At 43.4% G+C, this 14,613-nt stretch overlaps 1 protein-coding gene across 1 annotated transcript in view; it reads left to right on the top strand.

Moving 5' to 3' along the window:
* The window catches only part of MEI4 (meiotic double-stranded break formation protein 4), a 344,734-nt gene that overhangs the window by 72,531 nt on the left and 257,590 nt on the right, over window positions 1–14,613 (top strand). Inside the window, exon 3 of the mRNA XM_069236621.1 lies at window positions 11,911–12,476. Coding sequence (XP_069092722.1) covers window positions 11,911–12,476 — 566 coding nt within the window. The remainder of the gene's footprint in view (window positions 1–11,910; window positions 12,477–14,613) is intronic.

The raw sequence follows: 14,613 nt of genomic DNA, 5'->3' as shown, positions 1-14,613 counted from the left end.
ACTCGCTTTAAGGGACCGGTTAAAGGAGCTACCAAAAGTCACTTGCAACAACTCCTGCCAGAAGAGCCCAGTTGGACAGCGTTCAGTGAACTTTTAAGGATTTGGCCAGGTGTATTGTGGGAATTGTTGTCCCAATGTCCCAAGGAGCAACTCAGAGAATCTTGAACCTTCGATTGGGGTTGTGGACCACTTTCCTACATTAAGAAACACTAGTTTTACTATTAATTTTTAAAAATCCATACCTGTGGTTCCCTTTATTGGATGTTTGTCATTTTGGTGTCATTTTAAAGATATAAATATTTCCCATTTTTATAACTTGGTGAGGGATTTTTATTGTGTGTTGTGACTTACTTGTTTACTATATTGGTGTATTTAAATGCTTTGCATACCTGTCTCCTACGTTAAGCCTGCCTGCTCATTGCCAGCTACCAGGGGTTGAGCCAAGGGCTGATGTATTGAGACCTTGACTGACCTAACATTCTCTTGGGGGCATTTTTGCTAGTTGTAGGTATGCACTTACCTCCACTAATACCCAGCCTCTAACATGTGGTGCTTGATCCATCTAGGTCTCTTTGACCTTTTACTGTCAGTGTCCTGGAAAGAACTGGAATAACAGCTATCACAATATGGATACCGATGTGGTATTTTAATCTTGTACAAGTACCTCAAATTGTAACCCCCCCCCCAACTGGACTCTTAAGCCCTCTTCCAACTGAGTGGATTTGTGAGCAATCCTGAAGGCAATTGCATTGTGCATTCTGGGCATTAGAATTTAATGTCAGTCGACTGATTGCTTGTATGGCAACTTGTGCCTGTGATGCATATCCTACTATAACTTATCCACCTGCTATGCTCTCTGGTATGTGCTGTCTGAGTTACCTTCATAGGACTACAATTTGATTTAATGATCTTACGACCTCTGCAGGATTAAAGTTTGCTGGATTTGGTAAAAGTATATGTTAGAAATTTGGTCTGTAGTTGGCAGAGGTATGCACCCTGTCCAAGTAGAGACCCCTAACCTAATCAGGGTAAGTCACAACCCAACGTAGATTATCCTGTGCCCACCCTCCAGTAGCTTGGCACAGAGCAGGCAGGTTTAACTTAGAAGGCAATATGTAAAGTATTTGTACAATAACTCGTACAATAACACAGTGAAAACACCTCAACCATTACTGCACACCAGTTTAGGCGAATATTATTTATCAGGAATAAAAAAAGGCCCAAACACCAAAAATCCAATACGCACAAGGCAAGATATCACTTTTTATAGGTTTAGATAAATCTCAATCCTTAACACACATTACCTGAGATATGTCAAAATATAGTAAAAGTAAAGTGATACGTCTGTTTTTCCGGTGCGGTGGAGGTGATGTGTCATTTCATTCCATGCAGCAGTGTGATTTATTGGTTTCCCTGGAGCGCAGCCTTAGTTTCTCACTGCAATGCAGGGATATTTTGACACCCATGGACGATGCATGGAAAATCCAGCACAAATTGTAAAGAGGCAACAGGTGCTGCGTTGATCCGACAAGTGTTGTCAGTTTTCAGACATGCTGTATTTTATTCCCTTTGGTGAAGTCTTTGATGCCTCTGAGGCTTCAGAACAGAAGGCAAGCTCAGTCCAAGCCTTTGGAGAGCACTAGAGGGTGAAAGCAGAATCCTTCCAGCACTATCAGGAGCCAGCAGGGCAACTGGCAGGACAGCAGTCCATTATGCAGAGCAGTCCAGATGAGTCCTTTGGGGCAGCACGGCAGTCCCTCTGACAGAGTCCAGTTGAAGGTCCAGAAGTGTCTCATCTGGTGGGGTCACATACCGGTTATACAAACCCAAAAGTGCCATTGAAGTGCAGGAAACTTCAAAAAGAGGACAGGCTCCCCTTTCAACCTGGCCCTGCCTGTCAGAAGCCCGGTCTGATGTTATCAGTCCTTTGTGTGAGGGCAGGCCACTGGCCTTTGAAGTGTGAGACCCCCTCCACCCTTCCTTCCCATGAAGAACCATCAATATGCAGCTGAGTGTCCTGTGTTTCTGGCTGTCTGGTTGGAATGCACAAGGGGAGCTGTCAGCCAGCCCAGATGTGGATTGGAGGCAGGCTGTATGCACAAGAAGCAGTTTGTGCAGAGAAATGCCTACTTTCTGAAAGTGACATTTCTAAAATAGTAATGTAAAATCCAACTTCACCAGTAAGGAGGATTTCTCACTATCCTTCCAACCATAACTGGGAAGCCTTTAGGGTAGCCATGCGCTTTACAAATTTCATTTCATAACAAATTTCATAACAAACATGACAAAGCTACTCCTCTCAGATCAGAAATTACCGCCTAAAAGTATATAAGGGAATTTCCGATGCTGGCCTATTAGAGGAGCAGGCTTCACAAAAGTGAAAACAGAATGCAAAATATTTAACTACCAGGATAAATAAAACTTAAAAGTACACGCCTTGCCTTTTACTTACATAGCACCCTGCCCTATGGGTTACCTAGGGCCTACCTTAGGGGTGACTTATATGTAATAAAAGGGGAATTTAAGGCTTTGGGAAGTACTTTTAAATACCAAGTCAAAGTGGCAGTGAACCTGCACAGAGACGACATACAGACCTTGCAATGGGAGAGCTGGGACATGGTGAAGGGGTTCCTTATGTGGGTGGCACAGTCAGTGTACTTTTTTAGGGACTTAGGTAAATTGAATATGCCATTTAGGTATGAGCCAATGTTACCATGTTTAGCGGGAGAGCTCAAGCACTTTAGCACTTGTCAGCAGTGGTAAAGTGTGCAGAGTCCTAAAACCAGCAAAAAATGAGATTGGAAAAAGGGAGGGTGGCAGGCAAAAAGTTGGTAGAAGACCACCCTAAGACTGTCAGGACTAACAGTGTACCCAACCAGTACAATCCTGCTGTCCCTTTCATTACTTACCCAGTCTGACATTCTGAGGTATGTAGGGGAAGTGACCATCAAAACCGTTTTGGTGTTCATCACAGGTTAAGGGACCTCCAAGACCTGATATGCTTGGTGTGGTGCAGGAACGGCTCCAGCTTTTTATGTATAAAAGTACCCAGTACCAGCATCTATAGGATCAAATTCCAGCTATTGTTAAAAAGGTTCAGAGGACTAAGCAGCATGTACATTACCCACACATGTTAATTCCCCCACCCTCTACACCCTGTTGAGGACCGTATTATCTTTGAGATGTTGTGTAATTGCTGTGCTGTAAGTTAGTCATATTGTATCGGGCTGCCATGTTTAACTTACATATTCAATTAACACGAGCTCTTAAATGTAGAAACCACAGAGCTGAATACCTATTTAAGAGCCAGTCTTACCAAGCTTACAGAAAGCTTTTATGTGTGTCACCAAAAACTTCTCAAGAATCCAGCTAATTTGAGCATGCTGACATCAGGCGCCGTGGCACGATCTGGGGATTCCCTCCCTGCCCCCCAGGGTCGCAGGGATTGAATTTCCAACCCCTAGTGCAGTGCACCAACACGAATTACACTGTTGGACTGCAACCCTTACACTACTACTAAGCACTACTGTGCTAGTGGTATTTTCTGGTCACAGTTAGTCACTGTAGACGAGTTCAAGGACAAATGGACAACATTCTCAAAATAGCACAAAGAGACGAGGATAAAACTTGTTAATTTTTAAAACACAAATCTATGCATGACATATGAACCGTAACCACGCACAATATAAAAATAAATGCAGCAATACATGAAATTGTCTATGAAAACAATGTGAACATTCTTAACATAGTTGACACGTTCCTAGAATCCTAACACCCTATTGCTACTGCTAAGTGCATGCTATAATTTAGAATAAAAAAACATCAAGCATATAAATCAAGTTTCTGAAGAAGGATTGCACGGTATTCGATTCCCAGTCAGAAATACATGTTTAGCTATTTTCCATCAGAGCACTTGCCCAGGCATGATAAGAAGTGCCTGGTTGAAGGCCACTTTTCATTGATACTGTCTGTTCAACCAATGACTGTGGCTGGGTTGTAGCAAACCAGCATGACCTCTGCCCTTGTAGTTCCATTGTGAAGCCTCTCCACACTACTGCCAAATAGAGAGGATTTATCAAACCTGATCACTTATTTTTATCTCATGTTTATAGGTTTGTTGACACTATAGTTCCAACAAGACACAATGAGTATGGCGATAAATGTGTCATCTCGATTAACATGTTGACATTCTAGCCTTCACTGTAAGCATCCACATTAACGTGGCGGCGACTATAGCATAAACAAAAATATGACAGCCTAGATTAGAGGTAGACCTAATGCTAACAGTTATGTGAACGCCTAAACTTCACACGTTCTAATAGAAAGAGATAAGAGCCTGCAGGCAAGCACATGGTAAACATAGAAGAGGTTTAACTGGTCCAGTGATCATGACAGTCTCAATACAAGCTTGTTCATAATATTGGTAAGTATTGTCCTTTCTGTTGCCTCATCATCCCACTGTAGTGCTCTGTTTCTGACTCCTTCTTTGTACTTATTAATGGTCCGGTTTTCTCATATTAAATGTACATACATGTATCAGTCATCTTACATGTTAAATATGTATTGTTAAGTCAAGCACTCCATCCTTTCTTGGGGATAGGTTCACACTTGCTAAGCACCCCTATAAAACAAAATGAATGAATAAGCTAAACATAGTTGATTAGTTTAAGATTAGGTAAAAGCTGGAGGCAGCAAGATCCCCTTGCGGATTGAAAGGAAAGAGGAGATCTGTGCTTTTTCCCAGAGAGACGGTGGCACCATGTTTTTGTGAAGCAGCTGTGCTGCCAAAGTCTTCAACAAGTCATCGAGCTGGGGTAACCCAGTGCCTCAGCTGTGTTGGTGACATAATTGTTGTTTGGAAGCTTTCCGGAGTATGTCAGGGTATAAAACGGTAAGGTATTGAAGTGGTGAGTATTGTGGTGGAGTCAATCTGATTGTTTATGGCAGTGGTTCCCAACCTTTTGACTTCTAGGGACCCCCACTTAATCATTACTGGAACCCGGTACCCCCACAAAATCGTTATTGGAATCTGGGGACCCCCTCAAGTCATTATTGGAAGCCAGGGACCAAGGCCTGAGCAGTGTCGATGATTTGAACTGCAAAACAATACACACAAAAAATACAGAAAAAAATTCAAACAAATGCAAAACTGAAGACACATATCATTTAATTTTATATTCTGTTGGATGCACCTGTACTGCTCCCATTAATCAATCTGAGGATACTGATTTATGTTTTTAGTCTCCAATTTAAATTCCTTCACATTTACAGTACGTCTTAAAATGTTCAGTTATACATTTAGCTTCTTTATTTATATACACTTTAATAATCTTTTAATGTTTTGTAATTTTTAAGTAGTCGCTGACCCTCTGAGAAGGCTTTGCGGACCCCCTGTGTCCCCGGACCTAAGGTTGGGAACCACTGATTTAGGGTGTTTCAAACTTTATGTAGAACTGTGTTATCACTGTATGTTTTATTTTGTCATGATCAGGAGACAACATTATGTTTAACATTTGACAGATTCTCTAGAAACATGGGAGAACGCAATTCCTGAATAAAAAGCCAGTTTTGTAATTCCTTATTATAGGAGAATACAAGCATCTCTAGTCACCTATACTAATGAAATGACATAGTTGCTCAACTATAATAAGGTGTTACAGTTGAGTTCTGAAGCTACAGTGGCTGCTGCAAGCAGCCTGGGCGAAATGTAGCTCACAGGACATAAAAACAGCTGCACTTTAAACAAGGACAATTGGAACTAGCTTTTCCATGCTCTAGCTTATTACTGAAAAGAGTCTCTGCAAGTTCCTACACAATGTAGGCCACATTATTTTTAACCTGACTTAATTTAACCTTATTTTAGTATCTTTTTGCTAAAAATACAACTGCTTTTTGGTGTGTACAATTTTGCATTACAGATTCTGCTTTTATTCTTCACATCTGCAATAAACAGGAAAGAGTAAGATACCAAGGATTTAAACAGTTCATAGGAAGAGTGATGATATGATCATGCGTTATAAGGAATAAAATACCCTCTGCTATATATTGAAAGGTTATTGCAAGTCACTTCGGAGTTCCTCTGCCTTATAAAGGAACTCAGCCTTCAACCTTGTTGCTCTGTGTGGTCATGGAACTCCTCTGTGGGTTGCAATATCCTTATAATATACAGCATGGGGTACTTTACCCTATATGTAATATATGGGAGCTTACAATCCCTGAACATGAGCCAGCCTCTGCCTTCCCTTTTGCAGGTGACTTGTGCCATCTCAGACTCCCCTCTAATAAAGAAACGAGATAACTGCTCAACTGTAATAAGTTGTTACAATTGGGTTGTGACATCATATTGTCTCCTGTCAGCAGCCAAACTGAAAGGCAAATCACAGAGCATGAATACAGCTGTGGTTTAAGCAACACAGTGGAAACTGGGGTTTCATACTTATAATTAATTGTTCTAAAACTGACAGTGATAAGCAAAATGGAGATACTTACACCTACTTGTTTATTCTGCACACTGAGGGCCATTACAGGAAAAATGGACCATCTATGTATTTATGTACAAATTGTGAACTGCAGCACTTTCTATACCTGACTTGCATTAAACTGATTCTAATAATGTTTTGCAGCAAATTACTGACTACATTTGGATGTGTTCAATTTTGCAGTAGATTCCTTTTATTTGGCATGCCTGCAGCCATACTAACTTTTTCATGTGGAGGAGAAATACAGCAAGGATTTAAGTGGTTTGCAGAAGGAGTGATGGTGTGCCCATGTACTAAAAGGAATAAAATACCCCATGCCTCACATTTTAAAACTACTACAAGTCCCTTTCAAGTTCTGTGAACCTATTGGCTTTGTTCCTCTATAGTGTCATGAAACTTTTCAGTGAATTGCAATGTCATTATATTGCACACGTGGTTTACCTTATCCCACATAATTATGCTGTCCTGCCTGTTGCCAATGTTTACATTTACTTTGTGACATAGTTAATTGATATGAAACAAAATAAATGCTGAGCCTCCACGTGCCACGTTTTTTGGAGTTTTCCCTCTCTGCAGGGTTGCCTCCAAACTTTTTGTCTTTACCCCTTCTGTTTTATGAATTTGTTTTTGTTGGCTTTAGAACTCGCATGTTACAACTGCTAACCAGTGCTAAAGTGCTTGTGCTTGCTCTCTAAACATGGTAAAACTGGCCTATACCTGATTGTCACATTGAGTTTACTTATAAGTCCCTAGTATATGGTACTTTATGTACACAGGTCCCGTAAATTAAATGATGATCGTTTGTTTGCAGCACTCATTGTACCACCCACTAGTATAGCACTTTAAAACAGGTCGCAGGCCTGCCATTGCAGCATGTGTGTTTTACCTGGCAAAATAAACCTTTTACCATACCAGAACCTCCTTTTCTAATACATTTACAGCACCCCTGTGGTTATCCCTAAACAGCCCTTAGGGCAAAGTGCGTTGTATTTAAAAAGTAGAACATGTTTTTAAATTTTACCTGTCTTGTTAGTGAAAAACTCCTAAATATTTTTTTTCATTACTGCAAGGAGTACCTCTCCCATAGGATAACATTGGGTTAACTTATTACATTTAATAAGTGTTAAGTTTGTGATTGGGTGCATGTAGAAATGGCATGTCTGGGCTCAAATTATAATTTTAAATCCTCTTTCATGGTAAAGTTTGATTTTAGAATACAATTTTGAAAATGCCACTTTTAGAAAGTTGGTATTTTCCTGTCCTAAACCTTCTGAGGCCTTCTAGGTGTTTTCAACTTCCTGGGCCTGTTAATTGCTCCCCCATCAGAAATATCTATTGGGCCCAGACAGTTAACAGTTCAACCCAGGTGTAGCTGGAAGAGGGCCGTCCTGCCAAGATGGAACGGGTGGAGCTGCTCCCTGCCTCACTTAGATTTCAAAGGGCTTCCTCCAGAATACTCACAAAGGAACTTGACCCCAACCTTATTTAACCCTATACCTCTTGCAGCCTGGGCAAGGGAAGAAAGGGGAATTAAGGAACTTTTGAGAACCAGATATGAGGTTAGACTAAACGTTTTCGGCACTTTCATTATATGTTTTGGACCTCCTGAGCCTCTCATCAGTATATTCCTGTGCCTGTGGACATTATAGAAGAAGGACTGCTTTGATCCCCAGAGCACTACCCTGCTGCTCGAGGCCTGCCTTGTTGCCCAGAGGACTGCTCTGCTTGAGACCGGTCTTGTTCTTCAAAAGACTACCCTGCTGCTTGAGGCCTACTGAGCTCTCTGAAAAGGAAGACTGAATCTACTCCCTTCACTTCAGACGAATCTGAGTGACTCCAAGTGCCATTCGGCTGCCCTCGTGTTCTGAGCTACCAGGGACACAATAAGCTTCAGAGGCCTCCCTGCAACTGCCCAGATGACTTGCTGCAACTGGCCCTGTCTAGTAATAAAGAGCAAATCAACTCTCCTCCAAACACATGCTCCATGTACATAGAATTAAAAAGCAAAGAAAAGTAATAGAGAAACATCCTACATATACAAAATCACAGTGTTCTTAATATTTGGGTCTGTGGAGGAAGTTGGCTCTGTATATAGTATTTCAAAGTAAGAAATAGTGTGCACAGAGTCCAAGGGTTCCCCTTAGAGGGTTTCTAATACTCTATTTTGTGGTAGTGTGGTCGAGCAGTAGGCTTATCAGAGGGTAGTGTTAAGCATTTGTTGTAAATACACAGGCAATAAATGAGGAACACACACTGAAAGACTTACTCCAGGCCAATAGGTTTTTATGTTGAAAAATATATTTTCTTAGTTTATTTTAAGAACCACAGGTTCAAGATTAACAATTTATACTTCAATTGAAAGGTTTTTCACTTAGATACTCTACGAACTTTGAATGAACACAATGTCATGTACAGTCTTTGTAATAATGGCAATAAGCTATTTTAAAAGTGGAAAATCGACAGTTGCTGAGGGAGGTAAGTAAAGGTTAATTTTGCAGGTAAGTAAAACACTTACAAGTCTCAAAGTTGGGGGCAAGGTAGCCCACCGTTGGGGGTTCAAGGCAACCCCAAAGTTACCACACCAGCAGATCAGGGCCGGTCAGGTGCAGAGGTCAAAGAGGTGCCCAAAACACATAGGCTTCAATGGAGAACAGGGGTGCCCTGGTTCCAGTCTGCCAGCAGGTAAGTACCTGCGTCCTCGGGGAGGCAGACCAGGGGGGTTTTGTAGGGCACCAGGGGGGATACAATAAGGCACAGAAAGTACACCCTCAGTGGCATAGGGGCGGCCGGGTGCAGTGTGCAAACAGGCGTCGGGTTTTAGATAGAAAGTAATGGAGGGACCAGGGGTCACTTCAACGATGCAGGCAGGCACGGGTGGGGCTCCTCGGGGTAGCCACCACCTAGGCTAGGCAGAGGGTCACCTGGGGCTCGCTCCTGCACTGGAGTTCCGTTCCTTCAGGTCCTGGAGGCTGCGGGTGCAATGTTGGTTCCAGGTGTCGGGTCCCTTGTTACAGGCAGTCGCATTCAGAGGGAGTCTCTGGATTTCCTCTGCAGGCGGCGCTGTGAGGGCTCAGGGGGGTTGTCTCTGGCTACTCACAGGCTCGCAGTCGCCGGGGAGTCCTCCCTGTAGTGTTGGTTGTCCGCAGGTTGAGCCGGGGGCGTCTGGTGCAGAGTGGGAAACATGAAGTTTTTAAAGTTGTTTCTTTGTTGCAAGAAAGTTGCAGGTTGTTGAACAGGGCCGCTGTTCACAGGAGTTTCTTGGTCCTTGGTTGCAGAGCAGTCCTCTGAGGCTTCAGAGGTCGCTGGTCCCTGTTAGATGTGTCGCTGTTGCAGTTTTCTTTGAAGTTGGGAGACAGGCCGGTAGGGCTGGGGCCAAAACAGTTGTCGTCTCCGTCTTCACTGCAGGGCTTCAGGTCAGCAGTCCTTCTTGTTAAGGTTGCAGGAATCTTGTTTCCTATGTTCTGGGGAGCCCCTAAATACTGAATTTAGGGGTGTATTTAGGTCTGGGAGGGCAGTAGCCAATGGCTACTGTCCTTGAGGTTGGCTACACCTTCTTTGTGCCTCCTCCCTGTGGGGGGAAGGGGGCACATCCCTAATTCTATTGGGGGAATCCTCCACTCACAAGATGGAGGATTTCTAAAAGTAAGGGCTACCTCAGCTAAGGACACCTTAGGGGCTGTCCTGACTGGTGGGTGACTCCTCCTTCTTTTCCTAATTATCTCCTCCAACCTTGCTGCCAAAAGTGGGGGCAGTGGCTGGAGGGGTGGGCATCTCCACTAGCTGGGATGCCCTGTGGCACTGTAACAAAAGGGGTGAGCCTTTGAGGCTCACAGCCAGGTGTTACAGCTCCTGCAGGGGGAGGTGGGAAGCACCTCCACCCAGTACAGGCTTTGTTCCTGGCCACAGAGTGACAAAGGCACTCTCCCATGTGGCCAGCAACATGTCTGGTGTGTGGCAGGCTGGCAGAAACTAGTCAGCCTACACTGGAAGTCGGGTATGTTTTCAGGGGGGCATCTCTGAGATGCCCTCTGGGTGTATTTTACAATAAATTCCACACTGGCATCAGTGTGCATTTATTGTGCTGAGAAGTTTGATACCAAACTTCCCAGTTTTCAGTGTAGCCATTATGGAACTGTGGAGTTCGTGTTTGACAAACTCCCAGACCATATACTCTTATGGCTACCCTGCACTTACAATGTCTAAGGTTTTGCTTAGACACTGTAGGGTCATAGTGCTCATGCACATATGTCCTCACCTGTGCTATAGTGCAGCCTGCCTTAGGGCTGTAAGGCCTGGTAGAGGGGTGACTTATCTATGCCACAGGCAGTGTGAGGTTGGCATGGCACTCTGAGGGGAGTGCCATGTCGACTTAGTCATTTCCTCCCCATCAGCACAAACACACTGTCAGGCAGTGTGCATGTGCTGAGTGAGGGGTCCCCAGGGTGGCATAAGACATGCTGCAGCCCTTAGAGACCTTTCCTGGCATCAGAGCCCTTGGTACCAGGGGTACCAGTTACAAGGGACTTACCTGAGCGCCAGGGTTGTGCCAATTGTGGAGACAAAGGTACTGTTTAGGGAAAGAACACTGGTGCTGGGGCCTGGTTAGCAGGGTCCCCGCACACTTTCAAGTCATAACTTAGCATCAGCAAAGGCAAAAAGTCAGGGGGTAACCATGCCAAGGAGGCATTTCCTTACAGTCTGGCTTTGTATTATATTGAACATATGTTTGGAGATGGGGTGTTTTGCTGGTTAATATTATGTTTTCCCTGTCCCGCTCCAACATTGGTCTGTAATTACCAGGAACCCTTTGCCTATACTGGCCCTTCCTAGGCCTGCAGCTGGACCTGCCTGAGCCCTGCTGGCCTCTGCTGGTGTGAGTTCCTTATCCACAAGAGGTTCCTCCCCATTCCATGGACCTTTTTGTAGCATCATTTGAGCTAGTTCTGTGCATTCCTGATGTTTCGGACTAACCTGGTCCATGTAACCTAGCTGCACTCTATTGCGGTTGGCCTAAATGTGTGACTTTGTCCCAGTCTAACCCAACCAGATACTCACAATTAGCGCTGTCTGCTTCTTTGCACTATTTTTACCTAATTCTTTAAAATTCTATATGTCTGATTAACCTGATTGGATTTGTGTTGGTTTCTCCTAGTTGCTGTGGGATATCTCTGTCTTGTGTGTTGTGTTTTTGCTTTATTACTGTTTGTGTGCTGCTTAAATAATTTACACAGTGCCTCTAGGTTAAGTCTGACTCCTTTTGTGCCAAGCTACTAGTAGGTTAAGCACAGGATAATTTTGTGACTTTTGTGGTTCACCCTGACAAGGTCTGTGTTGCTTGGAAGACTTTTCACCCTCTTCAATCATTAACCCAATTATGTATAAAGATGTGTTAAGTAAGGATTTAATTTAGCAGCTCCTCTTGTGCTTTTAGGTGACATTTCTACAGGAGCTTCATCGCATGAAGAGAACACTCATACTGCAAAGCACTTACATCAACTTGAAGACGATTCTGGTTGTGATACGTGTAATGAAGAGAGGATGAATTTAGTCGGTAACTCGCAGAGTTTCGATAATTCTTTGCGCAGTTTAACGGACACATTTTTTTTAGACTGGCCTTACAATCCAATGGGCGTAAAAGAAAATAATTGTCTTGGAGTAGCGAAGAAATTAACTGCTCACACACGTTTTCTGCGAGACCTCTTAGGACTCAGAAAGTTGACAGAATCTGGAAACGTCACAGCTAATTTCACAAAGTTTGAAAGCAACAGTTCTGTCCTATCGGATTCTGTCTCAGGATTACTTGATGGCTTACTGTATTTATATAAAAACCCAAATGACCATTTTTCGGCGCTACAGACAGAATCAATTAACGTTTTAACAAATCTAATTTCTGATACCAGATGGAGTAACTTTGTTATTAAGAAATGTGTGAATAAATTTGGAGAATTTGAGAAGGAATTAATATCTTACATTTTATGCAACAGCGGTATCAATAGGGTAAGTACGTACCTTTTTGTATTTTCTTGTCATATTGCTAAAATATATTTACATTTACTCACTGTTTCCAACTGTTTCTTGTGACTCTTCATATGTGTGAAGGTGTATGCGCCTTTTTTAAATAATGTACAGAAACCGACAGCTATTTTCTTAGACATACTAACAGAAGTACTTAGTATTATGGATCACATATTTGTCAGACTCCCATTACAGTGCGTTTCTGTTATTTGGCACTGGCCTCTCTAAAGGATGTCATAATCCCTATTCATGCCTTTTAAATATATTTGGACGTCAAAGCAAGCCTACTAGAGACACAATGTCTAGTTCCTCTTCAACGCACGCTACATATGTAGTGCAGTGGTGCACTCTGTAGTTGTTTCCTAATACCAATTATTCCGCAGACGAATTTGAAATTTGTGAGGAATGAAGACTTTCCGTCTACCTTACATAATGAAAATGGCAATAAGTGACATGCCCATGTTGAAAAAAATAGAACTGCTCTCAGTAAGCTTCCATTGTATTTTATTGACCCTCAAACGTGGATATAAAATAGGCCAGCAAAAGCAAACTTTCTGTATTATTTCTAGTATATGTGTTAGAAATGGGGTCTTTGGTTGGCAGTCAGATTACCCCTTGTCCAAGCAAGGACCCTCACTCTAGTCAGGGTAAAAGAGAATCACCCTCAGCTAACACCTGCTTACCCCCTTAGTAGCTTGGCACGAATAGGAAGGCTTAACTTCAGAGTGCTAGGTGTAAATTATTTGTACCAGCTCACACAGTAACTCAATGAAAACACTACAAAATGACACAACACAGGTTTCGAAAAATAGAGAATATTTATCTAAACAAAACAAGACCATAACAACATAAATCCACAATACACAAGGCAGGTTATCAATAAAAATGCAAAGAGGGTCTTCATGTAATTTTAAACACAACGCTAACGCTGTTAGTGAGAAAATATACCTTGGGTGCATCAAAAATAACCCCGCATGGGCGAGTGTGCATGAAAAAGGGCTTGCGCTGCGTCAATATCATGAGCGAGACCTTGCGTTGTTTCTTCTTCAGTCTGGTCGGCGTGCGTCGTTTCTTCTCTCCGTAGGAGAGTGATGCGTCAGTCCGGTCAGCACTCTTGGGTCCGGGCAGGCCTTGCGTGGTTTTTACACGCACAGCGGTGTTTGCATCGGAAATCTATCCGCACAATGATCCGAAAACCACACAGCGCGGGTTGCGATCTCCCCAGACTCCGTCTGTGATGCTGCGCGTCGTTTCTCCATCCTCGTGCGTCGATCTTCCAGTCGCACTGCAGGCGAGCGTCGATTTTTGCCCGCGAAGCTGTCAGTGCACCGATTTAGTTCAGCCACGTCTCGAACTTGCGTTGATCTTGTCCCCGCATGGCTGTATGTGCATGGATTTCTCACTCTTGTCCTGTCAGGTTCTCCTTTCAGGGCCCCAGGAATGGATGGGCACCACTTGGCAGAGTAGTAGTCTCAGCAGAGGCTCCAGGTGCTGTCCGAGTGAAGTCTTTGCTGTCCCTGAGACTTCAAATACCAGGAGGCAAGCTCTAAATGAAGCCCTTGGAGAGTTCTTCACAAGATGGAAGGCACACAAAGTCCAGTCTTTGTCCTCTAGCACAGGCAAAAGCTTCAACTGCAGGATAGCTCCACAAAGCGCAGTCACAGGCAGGGCAGCTCTTCTTCCTCAGCTCTTCAGCTCTTCTCCAGGCAGAGGTTCCTCTTGGTGTCCAGAAGGGTTCTAATGTCTGTGGTCTTGGGTGCCCTTCTTATATCCATTTTGCCCTTTGAAGTAGGCCTACTTCAAAGAAAAGTCTCTCTTGTTTGTGATATCCTGTCTTGCCCAGGCCAGGCCCCAGACACACCAGGGGGTTGAAGACTGCATTGTGTGAGGGCAGGCACAGCCCTTTCAGGTATGACTGACCACTCCTCTACTCATTCCTAGCACAGATGGCTCATCAGGAAATGCAGACTACACCCCAGCTCCCTTTGTGTCACTGTCTAGTGAGAGGTGCAATCAGTCCAACTGTCAAACTGACCCAGACAGGGAATCCACAAACAGGCAGAGTCACAGAAATGTTTTAAGCAAGAAAATGCTCACTTTCTAAAAGTGGCATTTTCAA

The sequence above is a fragment of the Pleurodeles waltl genome, chromosome 5, assembly GCF_031143425.1.
Source record: "Pleurodeles waltl isolate 20211129_DDA chromosome 5, aPleWal1.hap1.20221129, whole genome shotgun sequence".
NCBI lineage: Eukaryota > Metazoa > Chordata > Amphibia > Caudata > Salamandridae > Pleurodeles > Pleurodeles waltl.
The sequence above is the reverse complement of the archived record's forward strand: the minus strand, read 5'-3'. Positions and strand labels throughout refer to the sequence as shown.